Source organism: Rhinopithecus roxellana, chromosome 12 (assembly GCF_007565055.1).
Source record: "Rhinopithecus roxellana isolate Shanxi Qingling chromosome 12, ASM756505v1, whole genome shotgun sequence".
NCBI lineage: Eukaryota > Metazoa > Chordata > Mammalia > Primates > Cercopithecidae > Rhinopithecus > Rhinopithecus roxellana.
The window spans coordinates 10,606,739-10,621,357 of record NC_044560.1 but is presented as its reverse complement, the minus strand read 5'-3'; the positions used below and the strand labels follow the sequence as shown (position 1 = coordinate 10,621,357).

At 54.6% G+C, this 14,619-nt stretch overlaps 1 protein-coding gene across 2 annotated transcripts in view; it reads right to left on the bottom strand.

The window, feature by feature from the left end:
• Positions 1-201: 201 nt before the first annotated feature.
• ALPL (alkaline phosphatase, biomineralization associated) overlaps positions 202-14,619 on the bottom strand; it is a 72,137-nt gene continuing 57,719 nt past the window's right edge. Inside the window, exons 7-12 of one of the 2 annotated variants that reach the window (XM_010364341.2) lie at positions 11,450-11,593; positions 9,361-9,430; positions 5,903-6,037; positions 3,790-3,981; positions 2,226-2,345; positions 202-1,213 (exon numbers count right to left, since the gene is read on the bottom strand). In XM_010364341.2, the coding sequence (XP_010362643.1) occupies positions 948-1,213; positions 2,226-2,345; positions 3,790-3,981; positions 5,903-6,037; positions 9,361-9,430; positions 11,450-11,593 (927 nt within the window). In that variant the 3' untranslated portion in view covers positions 202-947. The remainder of the gene's footprint in view (positions 1,214-2,225; positions 2,346-3,789; positions 3,982-5,902; positions 6,038-9,360; positions 9,431-11,449; positions 11,594-14,619) is intronic. The other variant, XM_010364342.2, reaches the window with a different exon arrangement.

Sequence of the window (14,619 nt, the reverse complement as noted above, 5' to 3'; positions counted from 1 at the left end):
TCTCCCATTTCACAGACAAGAAAACTGAGACACAAAGCAATGTGTCCAAAGTGGCATAGGTAGGGAGTGTGAAACCCCCAGGACAGCAGAAGGCCTTTCCACCCTGTCCAACCCACCTGTACCCTGGGCCCTGAGGCCATTTATTCCCAGAGAAATAAGCTTCTTTCAGTCTTTTTCTCACCAACCACAAAGACTCAGCTCTGTCCTCAGAAATATTTGGAAAGTTTTATTTAAATGTTTTGTGTTCCCTTTTAACCACCACCAAAAAGAGAAAAAAAATTTTTTTTGCCGTTCCAAACAGGAGAATGGCTTCAGAGAGGAGCTGGCATGCGTGTTCAGAGCCCAGGAGTGTGAGCTCTGCCAGGTGGCTCTTCCTGGCCTGGGCCACGCTGGGTAGGATGGCCACCCAGGCACCGGCTTCCTGGGACCCCAGTGGCCTTGGAGTGAGTGAGCGAGGCCTTGTCCTGAGGAGAAAGACCTCATCTCCCCTGAAGGAGGGCTGGGCCTGAGGACAGGGACATGAGCATGGTAGGGCCTGGGGGGTTCTAGAGGGAAGGAGATGAGAGTGGGAGGGTCAGATCCGGAATGTTCCATGGAGGCTTCAGGGCCTCTGGGTCTGGAGAAATATGTTTGCTAGAAAAATAAGAGGCTTTGAGAATTTCTGCAGTCTGTGCTCTCTGCTTGCCCAAGAGAAATCTACCCTGTTGGCCAAAGGGCAGCGGGGAGGGAGCAAGGCTGGAGGCCAGAAGTGGGTTTGGCCCTCGGGGAAGATTCCAGACGGGAGCGAGGTGGGCAGCAGACTTTGGTTTCCTGGGTCCCCTTTCTCGCAGTTGCAGAGGCTGAGGAGGCCCCCACCTCCCTGCCCCTTGAGGGGTGGGCTGCCGGGCAGCACTGGGGAGTGGGAAGTTGGCATGTCACGGGCTCGTGGGTGCCCGGGCCCTGGGCCCTCAGAACAGGATGCTCAGGGGAAAGAGGGCCAGTGGGAGCAGCAGGGGGCCTGCAGCAAGGCTGCCTGCCGAGCTGGCATGGGCACAGTGGTCGAGGTTGGCTCCGATGCAGGCTGCGTACGCCATCACGTGGGGGATGTAGTTCTGCTCATGGACGCCGTGCAGCAGGTGTGCCATGGGGCCCTTGGAGAAGACGGCCACATCCTCCCCGCCGTGGGTCTCGTGGCGCAGGGGCACAGCAGACTGCGCCTGGTAGTTGTTGTGAGCTGTGGGCCAGAAGAAACGCCTGCTGAGAGCCTGCCAGGGGCCTGGCGCTGCACACGCAGCTTTTCCAGGCTGGCTTGAATGCTCCCATTTCATAGAAGAGGAAAAGGAGGCTCAATGTGGGAAAGTCATTTTGCCTAAGGCCACAGGATTTGAATCTGAGCCTGTTCTGACATAGGAGTCTGCATTCTCAACCCCCAACAGAGAAAGTTAACCTCATTTGGGCTGCTTGGATTAGCAGGGAGAGTTGAGAGGGAGACTCTTACCATTGCTGCATCTTTAGACCCCCTGGAACCACTGGGAGTATCAAGAACTAATGAAGGATATGGGATGGGATGAACTAACTGCAAAGTCTTGTATACTGGAATATTAAAGAGCCAAGAAATGGCCGGGCGCGGTGGCTCAAGCCTGTAATCCCAGCACTTTGGGAGGCCGAGACGGGCGGATCACGAGGTCAGGAGATCGAGACCATCCTGGCTAATACGGTGAAACCCTGTCTCTACTTAAAAATACAAAAAACTAGCCGGGCGACGAGGCGGGCGCCTGTAGTCCCAGCTACTCGGGAGGCTGAGGCAGGAGAATGGCGTAAACCCGGGAGGCGGAGCTGAGATCCGGCCACTGCACTCCAGCCTGGGTGGCAGAGCAAGACTCCGTCTCAAAAAAAAAAAATAAAAAATAAAAATAAAGAGCCAAGAAAAATGAGTATAAAATATTGAGCACCTACTTCCGCCAGGCACTATGCTAAGCTCATCAGACCCATTTGGTCCTTCAGACAACCTTCGAAGGTAGAAGAACCCTTTTAGAGAGGAGACGGAAGCAGAGAAAGGTGAAGTCACATGCCCAAAGTCTCAGAGCTGCCAGATTGTAGAAGGCAATTCAAACTGAGGTTGTTCTGACTCAAGTCCCAGTCATTCTGAGACCCCTGATCTTGACCACAAGCTGACACCCTATTCCCAAGCCCCTCCCCGAGGGGTGCCCTGTCCCCTCCCAGCCCTGGGTCCTGGAGGGTCTCACCATAGTCCACCATGGAGACATTCTCTCGTTCACCGCCCACCACCTTGTAGCCAGGCCCATTGCCATACAGGATGGCAGTGAAGGGCTTCTTGTCTGTGTCACTCAGCATGGGGGCCAGACCTGCACAGGGAGGGGGTGTTCAGGGGTCATGTTGGGGTACCAGGAGTACAGTCCCCAGCCCTCAGATTGGCCTCCTTGGTGGCTTGGTAACCCCTGGGATCTTCTCTGAAGGGCCCCACAATGCCTCCATGAAACTACCTTATAACTTCCAACTAACCATTCCCCAGTTCCCATTGTACTCATGTCCCTCCCATTCATCTGTCCATCCATCATCCATCCATCATCCATCCATCCATCCATCCATCATCCCATCCATCCATCCATCATCCAGCCATTCATCCATCATCTATCCATCCATCCATCCATCATCCATCCATCAACCCATCCATCCATCAACCCATCCATCCATCAACCCATCCTTCCATCCATCCATCCATCCATCCATCCATCCATCCATCCATCCATCCATCATCCCATCCATCCATCCATCATCCAGCCATTCATCCATCATCTATCCATCCATCCATCCATCATCCATCCATCCATCCATCAACCCATCCATCCATCAACCCATCCATCCATCAACCCATCCTTCCATCCATCCATCCATCCATCCATCATCCATCCATCATCCATCCATCCATCCATCCATCCATCATCCCATCCATCCATCCATCATCCAGCCATTCATCCATCATCTATCCATCCATCCATCATCCATCCATCCATCCATCATTCATCTATCCATCCATCATCCATCCATCCATCCATCATCCATCCATCAACCCATCCATCCATCATCCCATCCATCCATCCATCAACCCATCCTTCCATCCATCCATCCATCCATCATCCATCATCCATCCATCCATCCATCATCCCATCCATCCATCCATCATCCAGCCGTTCATCCATCATCTATCCATCCATCCATCCATCATCCATCCATCCATCCATCATCCATCCATCCATCCATCAACCCATCCATCCATCAACCCATCCTTCCATCCATCCATCCATCCATCCATCCATCCATCATCCATCCATCCATCCATCATCCCATCCATCCATCATCCAGCCGTTCATCCATCATCTATCCATCCATCCATCCATCATCCATCCATCCATCCATCATCCATCCATCCATCAACCCATCCATCCATCAACCCATCCTTCCATCCATCCATCCATCCATCCATCCATCCATCCATCCATCCTCCAGCCAGCCAGCCATCCTCTCTCCCATTCATCTATCCACGTTCTCGCCCAGCCATGTTCAATGTGGCCATCCATCCACCCACCTGCCTGTCCACCCGACCGCCACTCAACTCACTCCCCCACCTCACCCTGTATTTTCTCACCATCCCAGTCACTCTCCCGCCCCACCCAGTTGTCATCGAGTCTCTACCATGCTCTGGGCTTGCTGGCTCTCCCACCCACTCCTGCTCCCAAGTAGGTAGACAAGAGACCCCAGGAGTGTCCACCCCAAAGAAGGCCCACCTACCAAAGATAGAGTTGCCACGGGGGGTGTATCCACCAAAGGTGAAGACGTGGGAATGGTCCGCGGTGACCACGGTCAGAGTGTCTTCCAAAGAGGTCATGCTGCCTGCCTGCCCAATTGCCCGGTCCATCTCTACTGCCTCATGCAGGGCCTGCTTGGCTTTGCCTTCATGGTGCCCGTGGTCGATCCTGCCTCCTTGGGACACCAAGGCAAAGGCCTCAGGTAAGAGAGGAGGGGAGGAAGATCTGCTCCCCGGCCCCACGACACTGCTGCTGGATTAACCTTTGTTAGCTAGGGAAGGACAGGAACCTTCGCTGGACACCACTCTGTGCTAGCACCACTGCCTAGGCATTTCAAGCAGTCATTCAACCTGATGGAGCCTAGAGAGGGACAGCCCCGGGGCCAAAGGCACACGCATGGGGGCTGCAAAGCCCAGATGTGTAATCAGATCCACCAGGCCGGGAAGCTATGCTCCTCCCACCTCCCCTCCCAGCACTGTCTCTAGCTGCTTGAAGGAGGCACTGAAGCCTTTGGGAGGTAGTGAAGGGGGCATGCTGGAATCCCTACAACATGCCAGGCATGACACATGTCTCTTTTCCCCTGGACAGCAGTGCTGGGAGAGAGGAATATGATCAGTCCTGTTTACAGATGGAGCAACTGAGGCCTAGCGTGGGGAGACCCACAGTGGGATTTGCTGTGATGTGAATTCAGGTGTGACTCGTCCTAATCCCGTTTTTCATCTCTACCTCAAATCATCCCCTCTAAAAAGAAAGCACGGAGCTCCCAGAGGTGGCGAAAGTCCCCAGTGCCTGGGCAGTGCCTGTGGCAGGTTCCACAAAGCTCTGTCCCCGCTGCCTCCGCCCCCACCTCCCATCCCGGGGTGAGTGCAGGGGCCTGGCTGGAGGCTTGGCCCAGCAGCCGAGGGCTCTGTGACCTTAAAGGAACACCTCCCTCCCTAACAGGAGGGCGCTGCCTGGTGGATGCTCCCAGCTTGGAGGGTCCTGGGCGCCAGGCAGCCCTCTGATCCCACCAGCCTGAGCCTCATGGTGGGCCGGCCGGCTGGCAGGGCGGGTCCTCCCTTTGTTGTGGCTCTGGGAGCAGCTGGCCTGGCCAGCCCATTCTGGCCCTGCTCACAAAGGGAACCGCTCCCGGGGGAGCCCGTGCTCGCCACCGCTGGTTTCTGGCTGGCTCCTCGGCGTCAGAGGCCTGTTCGGGGCCAGGCCGAGACCGCTGTGCTTGAGTGGGAACCCCGGGGTTTGGCAAGAAAGCAGCCAAGCTGGGCTGGCAGACACTCGCCTCTGGAAGGCGGAGGGGCTGAGCGTGTGTGTATGCGTGGGGAGCATATGTGCAAACATATTCGTGTGTGCATGTGCGTGTGTGTATACATACCGATGTCAGCAGGGCAACATGTGGAACCGCGGTGGACAAGGGCTGTTAGCACTGGAAGGTTTCTGGAATCTTTATCACTTCCTCACACTTTCCTATTGTCCTGCCTTAACTATTGTGTAGCCATAAGGCAAATAATAGAAACACATGGTTTATTCTTTACTGGGTCCTGTTCCAAGTACTTTATGTCTCTGAACACAATGGAGATGAATCACTTTCCAGGAGACAGATGCTATTTTTGACTTCACTTAACAGAAGCACACAGGTAGAAGTCACACCGCCAGCAGATGGCAGCGCCAGGCCAAGAATTCAGGTCTGTCCATAAGGCCCCTGGACAGCGCTCGAGGAGCCTGGGAATGTCAGTGCACAGCGTGGGAAAGCCGGAGCCTACGGATTTGCCTTTCGGGGCAGTGAGGTTGAGGGGCTGCTTGCCCCTCCAGGGCCAGGTCTCCAAGAAAGACTACCAAAGGGGAGAAATCTGCCTTCTCTCCCAGGAAGCCTTCCTGGACTGGTGAACCTGACTTGCATCTCTATGCCCAAAAGAGAGCAGCTTGCTGGGCTGGGAGCATCCACAGAGCCACCCGTCTCCTTCCACAACCCATTTTCCTAAAGGGACCTCTCCCTTCACCCCCAAACCCAGTCAGTTCCCCTTAAGGGCTGGACTTCTCCATCCCCTGACACCAGGGCCGTGTTTCCAGCAGCCCCCTCTCAGCAGACCTAGGGCTCCTACCTTCCACCAGCAAGAAGAAGCCTTTGGGGTTTTTCCGCAGGATCTGGATGGCCACCACCACCATCTCGGAGAGTGACGGGTCTGTCACGTTGTTCCTGTTCAGCTCGTACTGCATGTCCCCCGGCTCGAAGAGACCTGAGGAGGACACCAGGAGGATGCGGATGCTGAGAGGCTGTGACCCTGCTAGGAGGACCCCAAGGAACTTGGGGTGTCTCAGGGGACACAGGCTCCCCATAGCCAACTTGGGGGTAGAGTATGGTGGCTATGAGGATCCTTATCTGGGTGATTTTTGTGGGCCCAGAATTAGGCCCCCCAATTCCTTTTTTTTTTTTTCTTTTTTCTTTTTCTTTTTTTTTTTGGAGACAGAGTCTCACTCTGTTGTCCAGGCTGGAGTGCAGTGGTGCGATCTCGGCTCAGGCTCACTGCAACCTCCTCCTCCCAGGTTCAAGTGATTCCCCTGCCTTAGCCTCCCGAGTAGCTGGGATTACAGACATGCATCACCACACTGGCTAATTTTGTTTTGTATTTTAAGTAGAGACAGGGTTTTACCATGTTGGCCAGGCTGGTCTCAAACCTGACCTCAGGTCATCCACCCTCCTCGGCCTCCCAGAGTGTTGGCATTACAGGAGTGAGCCTCTGTGCCCAGCCCCAATTCCTTTCATCTTCACTCCCACCACTATGGCGTGGCGGGATTGCCATGCACATTTTACAGAGGAGGAGCACTGAGGCCCATAGGTGTTCCATAACTTGCTATTGTCAGCTGAGAAGTGGCAGATCTGGGGTTCAAATCCATCAGTCAGTCTGTCTCCAGCCTGCAGGGCTCAGCACACAGGACTGTGGCCCCAAGGCAGTGGGCCACAGCCTGGACTCGATGGGGCTGCTAGGGTGCGTGTGCATTTACATGTTGGGTTTGAAGGGCATGGTGGCCTGTGCAGCAAAACAGAAGGTTTGGAATCATTGTCCCCCCTGCTCACTGGGCTCCATTTTCTCACTTGTGACATAAGGAGAATGATCCGTTCCTTGCCCATGGCACAAAATTCCATGTGTCCTATGCTGGTGCTTCTGATTCTCGTGTCCTTCCAGAACATCCTGTCCTCTGTGAACGGGTACACAGCCAAACAATAGCTCCAACGCATACAGCGTTTATTTTGTGCCACATGCTGTTAGCGCTTTGGAGCAGGCAAAAGCTAGCCTCCAAGATGGTGCCAAATAATCCCTGCCCCCTGGAATTCACACGCTTGTGTGGTCTCCTCCCACACTAGCCTTTGTATGCAATAGAATGCCACTGAAACGACATTTCAGTGAAATGAAATGACATTTGTGTGATCTCCAAGGTTGGGGCATAAAATGTTGTAGCTTCTGTTTCTATACTCTTGGATCTCTGTGGGAAGCCAGCCACCATGTGATGAGGACACTCAAGCTGCTCTATAGAGAGCAATGTGCCAAGGAACTGAGGCCTCCTGCTAACAGCCAAGACCAACTCACCAGCCATGGGAGTGAACCATCCGGGAAGGGCCAGCCCCAGTCAAGCCTTCAGATGACTGCAACCTCATGGGAGACCCAGCTAAGCTATCCCCAGATTCCTGACCCAAAGAAATTGAGTGAGGCAATAAATGTCTACTCTTGTTTTAAAGTGTTAAGTTTTGTTTTGTGACAGGATCTCACTCTGTTGCCCAAACTGGAGTGCAGTAGCATGATCATAGCTCACTGCAGGCTCGAACTCTTGGGCTCAAGCAAGCCTCCCACCTCAGCTTCCTGAACCACCACACCTGGTTTCTTCTTTTCTCTCTCTTTTTTTCTTTCCTTTCTTTCTCTCTTTCTCTTTTTCTTTCTTTCCTTCCTTCCTTCCTTCCCTCCTTCCTTCCTTCTTTCCTCTTTCTTTCTTTTAGATAGGGTCTTGCTCTGTCACCCAGGCTGGGGTGCAGTAATGCAGTGGCGTAATCACAACTCACTGCAGCCTCAACCTCCTGGGCTCAGGTGGATCCTCCTACCTCAGCCTCCTGAGTAGCTGGGACTAAAAGTGTGCGCCACTACATCTGGCCAGTTTTTAAAAATTTTTTTGTAGAGTTGAGGTCTTGCTATGTTGCCCAGGATGCTCTCAAACTCCTGGGCTCAAGTGATCAACCTGCCTTGGCCTCCCAAAGTGCTAGGATTATAGGTGTGAGCCATTGCACCTGGCCTAAGTTTTTGTTTGTTTTTTGTTTTGAGATGGAGTCTCGCTCTGTCACCCAGGCTGGAGCGCAGCGGTGCGATCTCGGCTCACTGCAAGCTCCACGTCCCAGGTTCACACCATTCTCTTGCCTCAGCCTCCTGAGTAGCTGGGACTACAGGCACCTGCCACCACGCCAGGCTAATTTTTTGTATTTTTAGGAGAGACGGGGTTTCACCGTGTTAGCTAGGATGGTCTCAATCTCCTGATCTCGTGATCTGCCCACCTCGGCCTGCACCTGGTCTAAGTTTTGAGATAATTTGTTACACAGCAACAGATAACTTATACAACACAAGTTCATGTCATGCTCATGACAACCCGGGGGTTGTCTCCAGCCCCGTCACTATCTTCATTTTATGGGAGAGTCATTATCCCTACTTTATAGAAGAGGAAACTGAGGCAGAGAGAGGAGAAATCACTTGCCCAAGGTCACACAGCTTAGAGGTGGTAGAGCTGGATTTGAACCCAGCACTCTGGCTCTAAGATCCATGAGCAAAACCAGCATGATACACGGGTGCATGCACAGCCCGTGTGGTACTGAGCATGTGCCGTGTGAACCAGGCAAGCAAGAGGCTGTGTGTATGTGTCTGGAGGACCCACCAGGTGCACAGCTCTGAGCCCATAACCTCTAATGACACCCAGGACGTGGAGCTGTGTTCCTTGGGAAATGTCTGCAGGAGATTTTGCAATCACTTGCTTGGCACTACAGGCAGCTGGAAAAGAAGACCCAGATAGATAGCTGCGTGGTGGTGCTCAGGGCCTCATCCCACCAGACCTGAAGCTGCCCCTGTGCCCTCACCACCTGCTCCCCACTGCCTGGGGAGGAGGGCAGTCATCAGGATGGGCAGAGATAACTTGGCTGGCTTCTGCCCTGTCCATGCACACAGTAGAGATGACTCCAGGTCCCAGGCTCCATAGCCCAGGAGCCGTTAAGTCCCAGTTCCCAGCCAGGGCTCAAATTTGTTTGGGCTGTACCCCTGTCGGCTGTGCCACATGCCGTGTGCCACTCCCCTCTCTGAGCTTCAGTTTCTTCTTGTGCCCAATGGGGCTAATCCCCCTGCACAGCCAGCAGATTTCAGGCCTAATTCCAGGAATCAGAACCCCCTTCCTTCCTTCTTCCAGGTCCTGGAGCCCAAGAGTAGAGGCCCCTGAGTGTCAGGCTGGGGCCTTGTCCCCAGGTGCTGGCCACACACAGCCCTGGCCACCAGGCTCCGAGCCATGCATTCTCCACTCCACTCCCTCCACTTACCCAATAGGTAGTCCACATTGTGGGGGTCAAGGGTCAGGAGTTCCGTGCGGTTCCAGATGAAGTGGGAGTGCTAGGAGGAAGGGCTGTGTCAGCACATGCCGGGAGCTAGGGAGAGTCGGAAGGACTGACCCCAGCAGCTATCGGAGTCTGAGGCCTTTACTTATTTCCTTCCTTCACTTAAAAATCCCTCCCTGAGGACCCACCATCCCTAACCTCAAGAAATGATGAATCAATAGCACATTATAATGTATAATGCAAGGGGATGAGAATTCTGATAGAGCCCAGGGAGGCCGTGAGCCCAGACACAGGACCAGGGAGGGCTTCCTGGTGGAGGTGATGTTCTAATGGGGCTCTAGAGGACAAGTGGGAATTTAACAGCATGGGGTCAGGAAGGCTATCCCAGGAGGGAGGGATCACAGGGCAAAGAAGAGCCAGGCACAGGTCTCTAGAGGCCTCGAGGGCTGACAGGCCTGGGCTGTGTTTTCTGGAGGCCGTGGAGTGCCAGGGAGGAAGCAAAGCCCTAGTTCTGCTTTGGGGGCCCCATCTAGGACGGGAGATAAAGGTGGGGCTGTTTCCCCAGGGAATAAAGTCCATGGAAAGAAGCCAGCCAGGCCAGGCCTGGAGAGGGCACCACGTTGGCCTGGACCAAGGGTCCCAGCACTGCCAAGGATCTGCTGTGTGCCCTTAGAAGACCCCCTGCCTTCTCTTGGCAATGACAGTGGGATCAGCGGCTTTTCAAGCCTCAGGGGCTGTTGTGGGGAGGAGGGCAGAGAGGCTCAGAAAGTGGGGCTTTGCCACCCCCAACCCCTGCTTCCTGGAGGTGACTCTCCTGTGCCCTCTCCCTCCAAGGTTGTTCCTGTTACTCTCTCTTTACAGATAAGGGCAATGAGGCACACAGACCATGTAGCCACTGAATGGTAAAGGTGAAACTGACCCTGGAACCTACTCCTAAGGCATGATTTTCTAGGGATGTGGGGCCTACATGGGACCTGACTGATACCCAATGTAGCCAGGCTTGGGGCCATGGTGTAGATGCTCTCTCCCCATCTTAAGAGGCTTAGACCGAGCTCCAGGGTAAGCTGGGGAAGGAGGTTGAAACTCTGACCCCATGTGCCATGTAGAGAAACTGAGGCTGGTGTCTCTCTGGCTTGAGCTGGGAGGGGGCTCTGGCCCAGCCTGAGCTGACTCGGAAGGGTTGGAAAGGGTTCAAAGCCGCTCAGTCCCACACCCCCACTGACCCCACAGGGCCCTTCCCTAGTCCCTACCCCCACCTCATTCTTGGCTCAGCCTCATTCCACGAAGCCTCCCCAGGGGCCAGTCCTGGAACTCGCAGAAACCCAACCCCAGAGTGACATCAAAGTGGCTGCCAGGCTACTCCCCACTGTCTTCAGCCCTGACCACAGTCATTTCCAGACCCCAGCTGCCCCAGGCCCGCAGGCCAGCAGCTCAGATTTAAAGGGCCGGAGGCCGCTCCAAGGAGCCGGAGCTTGGGGTCCTTCTGGAGGTGCCTCCAGCCTCCCTTCCCCAATCCATTCCGTCCCCCAGCCAAGGGGGACTCACTGTGGAGGGCTTCCCTGCTCCCTCTGTGGCTTGCACACTGGGGCCAACCATGTCCTCCCCTGATCCATACAGTGCTGCCTCTTCCCTCCGCCCTCCTACTTGCCTAGGGCTTCTTGGCCCCTCCTTGTGGTCTGTCCCCCCAGGGTGCCTACAGAGCCAGGCATCCCCCATGCAGGCACACCGCGTTCCATGTTTCCTTGGCCATCTGGCTCAGCCTCTGTGTCTCAGGCATGCCCCACCAGGGACCTACATACAATAGGTGCTCAGGGTGACTGAATCTCCATGCAGGTTATTCCCTGGCCCAGCCTCCTCCTCACCGTCCACCTCTCTCTCGTGTCCCCTCCAAGGGAAGGAAATGATCAGTCACCAACTATCTACCACTTGTATATCTCTTAGTCCATGTGAGCCCCTGGAGGGAAGAATTCTGATGCCCTTTCTATAGAGGACAACAGAGCTTCAGAGTGGGGGTCACGCAGCCTCTCACCATCACAGGCCACCTCGGCAGCCACATGGCCCCAACACAGGCTACCTTGTGTGTCGGTTTGAAGCTCTTCCAGATGTTAACGAGGTCCAGGCCGTCCAGCCTCGTGCCCCTGGCTTTCTCGTCAATCTCATACTCCACATCAGTTTTATTCTTGGGGTACATGTATTTCCGGCCACCCCCCATGATCACCTAAAAGAGACAGGAGCCATCACTTCTGCAGGGTTCCAAGATGCTCAGAAGCCCCAGTGACCTTGGCTTGGAACCTGGACTCCTGGAGTCCCTGGGGTCAGTGTGGACACTTTCCCAGCCTGGTGAGCCAGGCCTCAGTCCTCTCTGGGCCTTACTTGTCCACTGTGGGGAGATGAAACCATGAGTCTATCGGGACTGTGGTTTGGCGCTTCTAGGGATATTAGAGGAGCTGATAACTTACCTTACTTGGCTTCCTGCAATCCACATAACTCCCACTTGAATAAGAATCAGACCATCAGACTTGGTATGAAGTTGAGTCAGAATGTATCTTAACTGTGTGTCAGGCACTAAACACTTAAGATACATTCTGACTCAACTTCATCCCGAGGCTGCAACAAACGCTGGTCACCTGTTTTCCAACTAAAAAAATGGGCACAGAAATGGGTTTTTTTCCCCCTGAAGGCCACACTGCCAGGAAGTGGCAGATTCAGGATTCAAACCCAGGGCGTTTCCAGCTATGGCACTAGGGCCCTGCTGTATTCATGTGGCAGAGGGCAGGGACTCCCGGAGCCTACTCTCCCACGGTGACAGGCTGAATGCATGCAGGGAGAGGCTCCAGCCAGGGAGGTCTCTGGGGCAGCCCACAGCTGGGAGCCAGCCCACCGCAGCCTGGGCAAACAGCGGGGCCGAGCCTCATGGCTGTGTAGTCACCACCAGGCTAATTTTACCCACCGGCTGGTGTGTGCGGGCAGACGAACGCGGGACTGTTTGTTTTCCTTGGGAGTCCATGTTTGAAGTCCTGACTATTTTTAAAATAGGGCCAAGGGCATAACAGCAGCCGCCTGCGGTGACCACCACACTAGTGTTCTCTTGTCACCGCGGGCGCCAGCCCGGGCCACTGCCCCTGGCTGACACCTTGGGAGTGCAGAGCCTGGCTGACACTGGGCCCAGATCCACCATTCCAGGCCTGCATCTCATAGGTCCCCTGCTCTATCCTCCACTCTGTCTCTCACCTTAGAACCTAGGTTTTGCAGAATGCATAGAGGGCCAGGAGCACAGAATGGCAGGAGAGGCGGGAAAGGTGCCCCAGGACCAGCCTGGATCCAGGCCATGGTCATGGCCATGAGCTTTGAAGTCAGACAGGTTTGAACCCTGACTCTATCACCTACTGATCAAGGGCCTGCCACCTAAACTCTCTGAGCCCAGTTTTCCTATCCATAAAATGCGACTGGCTGGGCGCGGTGGCTCATGCCTGTAATCCCAGCACTTTGGGAGGCTGAGGCGGGAGGATCACTTGAAGGCAGGAGTTTGAGACCAGCCTGGACAACATGGCAAGACCCTGTCTATACAAATAAAATTTGTTTCAAAAATTAGCCGGGCATGGTGGTACAGACTTGTGCTCCCAGCGATTCAAGGGACTGAGCCAGGAGGAGCACTTGAGCCCAGGAGGCTGAGACTGAAGTGAGCCACGATCATGCCACTGCACTCCAGTCTGGGCAACAGAGCGAGACCCTATCTCAAAAATAAAATAAAATAGGCTGGGCGTGATGGCTCACGCCTGTAATCCCAGCACTTTGGCAGGCCAAAACGGGTGGATCTCCTGAGGTCCAGAGTTTGAGACCAGCCTGGCCAACATGGCGAAACCCCGTCTCTACTAAAAATACAAAAAAAAACTGGCCGGGCGTGGTGATGTGCGCCTATAATCCCAGCTACTCAGGAGGCTGAGGCAGGAGAATCGCTTGAACCCAGCAGGTGGAGGCTGCAGTGAGCCAAGATCGCACCACTGCACTCCAGCCTTAGAAACAGAGTGAGACTCCATCTCAAAAGAAAAATAATGATAAATAAAATACAACTAACATCTATCCACAGAACCATCATAGGAAGAAAGGCAGTCACCCAGGGAAGTCCCCAGCACCCAGCGGGTGGCTGCCACTGGAAGGCATTTCTACTGCCAGTGGGGAGACAAGTGGTTCAGAGAGGCAGAGTCCTTGCTCCCCACTGTAGCCAGGAGCTCAGGGAGCAGGGCGGGCTGGGAGGGGAAGGAGAAGGGGACCCCAGGTCACGGGTCCCTTGCCCCCCCCCCCCAACTGTTCCCACAGAACCTGACCTCTTGGCATCTTCAGAGTGGAAAACGAAGCCCCCAATCTTCCTGCAGGGAGCCTCATCGTTTCCAGCCCGGCAGCGACTTCACACGGGCTCATTAAACTTCCAAATAACAGACTTGCTGTTTGGCTTTGGGGTTTGGGTTTGTGTCTTTTTCTTTCTTTCTTTCTTTCTTTTTAAGCAACAGTATTTATTTTCAGGGTGGACACCAGGATTTTTGTTTCATGTACAGTCTAGGGACTGGGAGGCTTTTGGGGGGGTGTTGGTGATGGAGACGCAGGTGGGGCTGGGAGAGAAAGGAAGAGGAGGAAAGCAAGGGGTCCTCACACAGGTCCTCCCTCCTCATTCACTCCCTGGCTTGTGCCCCTGATGTGGCCCCTGTGGCCCCCCTCCTCATCTCCCACCCCCTCACCTGAAATATCTTCCCTCCCCTCCAATTTCCTTCAAGTTTCTGTCCCCTGCTCAGGCTGTCCCTGACAAACCCCTCTGAGGAGCAGTCCCCATGTAATTATACTCTGTGCCTGTACAACAAATGTTCTCACGTCCATGACCTCATTATGGCCTCCCACGGCCCTGAGAGCAGGCAAGTGTGGCTCTTGTTCCTGCTGCACAGGTGGGGAAACCGAGGCACAGGGAGGGGAAGGGACTCACCCCAGGCCATGTGTCGGGTGAAGGCAAGCCAGGATGGGTGGCTTGGCCTCAGATGTCTGCTCACTGAAAGGGGCTAACAGCACTGTGTGTCCTGAAAGGGGGTACTTAATCCACCATGCTGGGAAAAGGGCAGACATGGGTCTCTACTGTAGAGGGGCCAAGTGGCCCCCAGAAATTTGTGGGGGCAGTGTATGGAGGGCTGAAGGCAGGTGAGTTTGTCTGGTGGTGGAGAAAGAGGTGAGGCATAGCTGGGTGGGGGGGCTTTCTCTGCC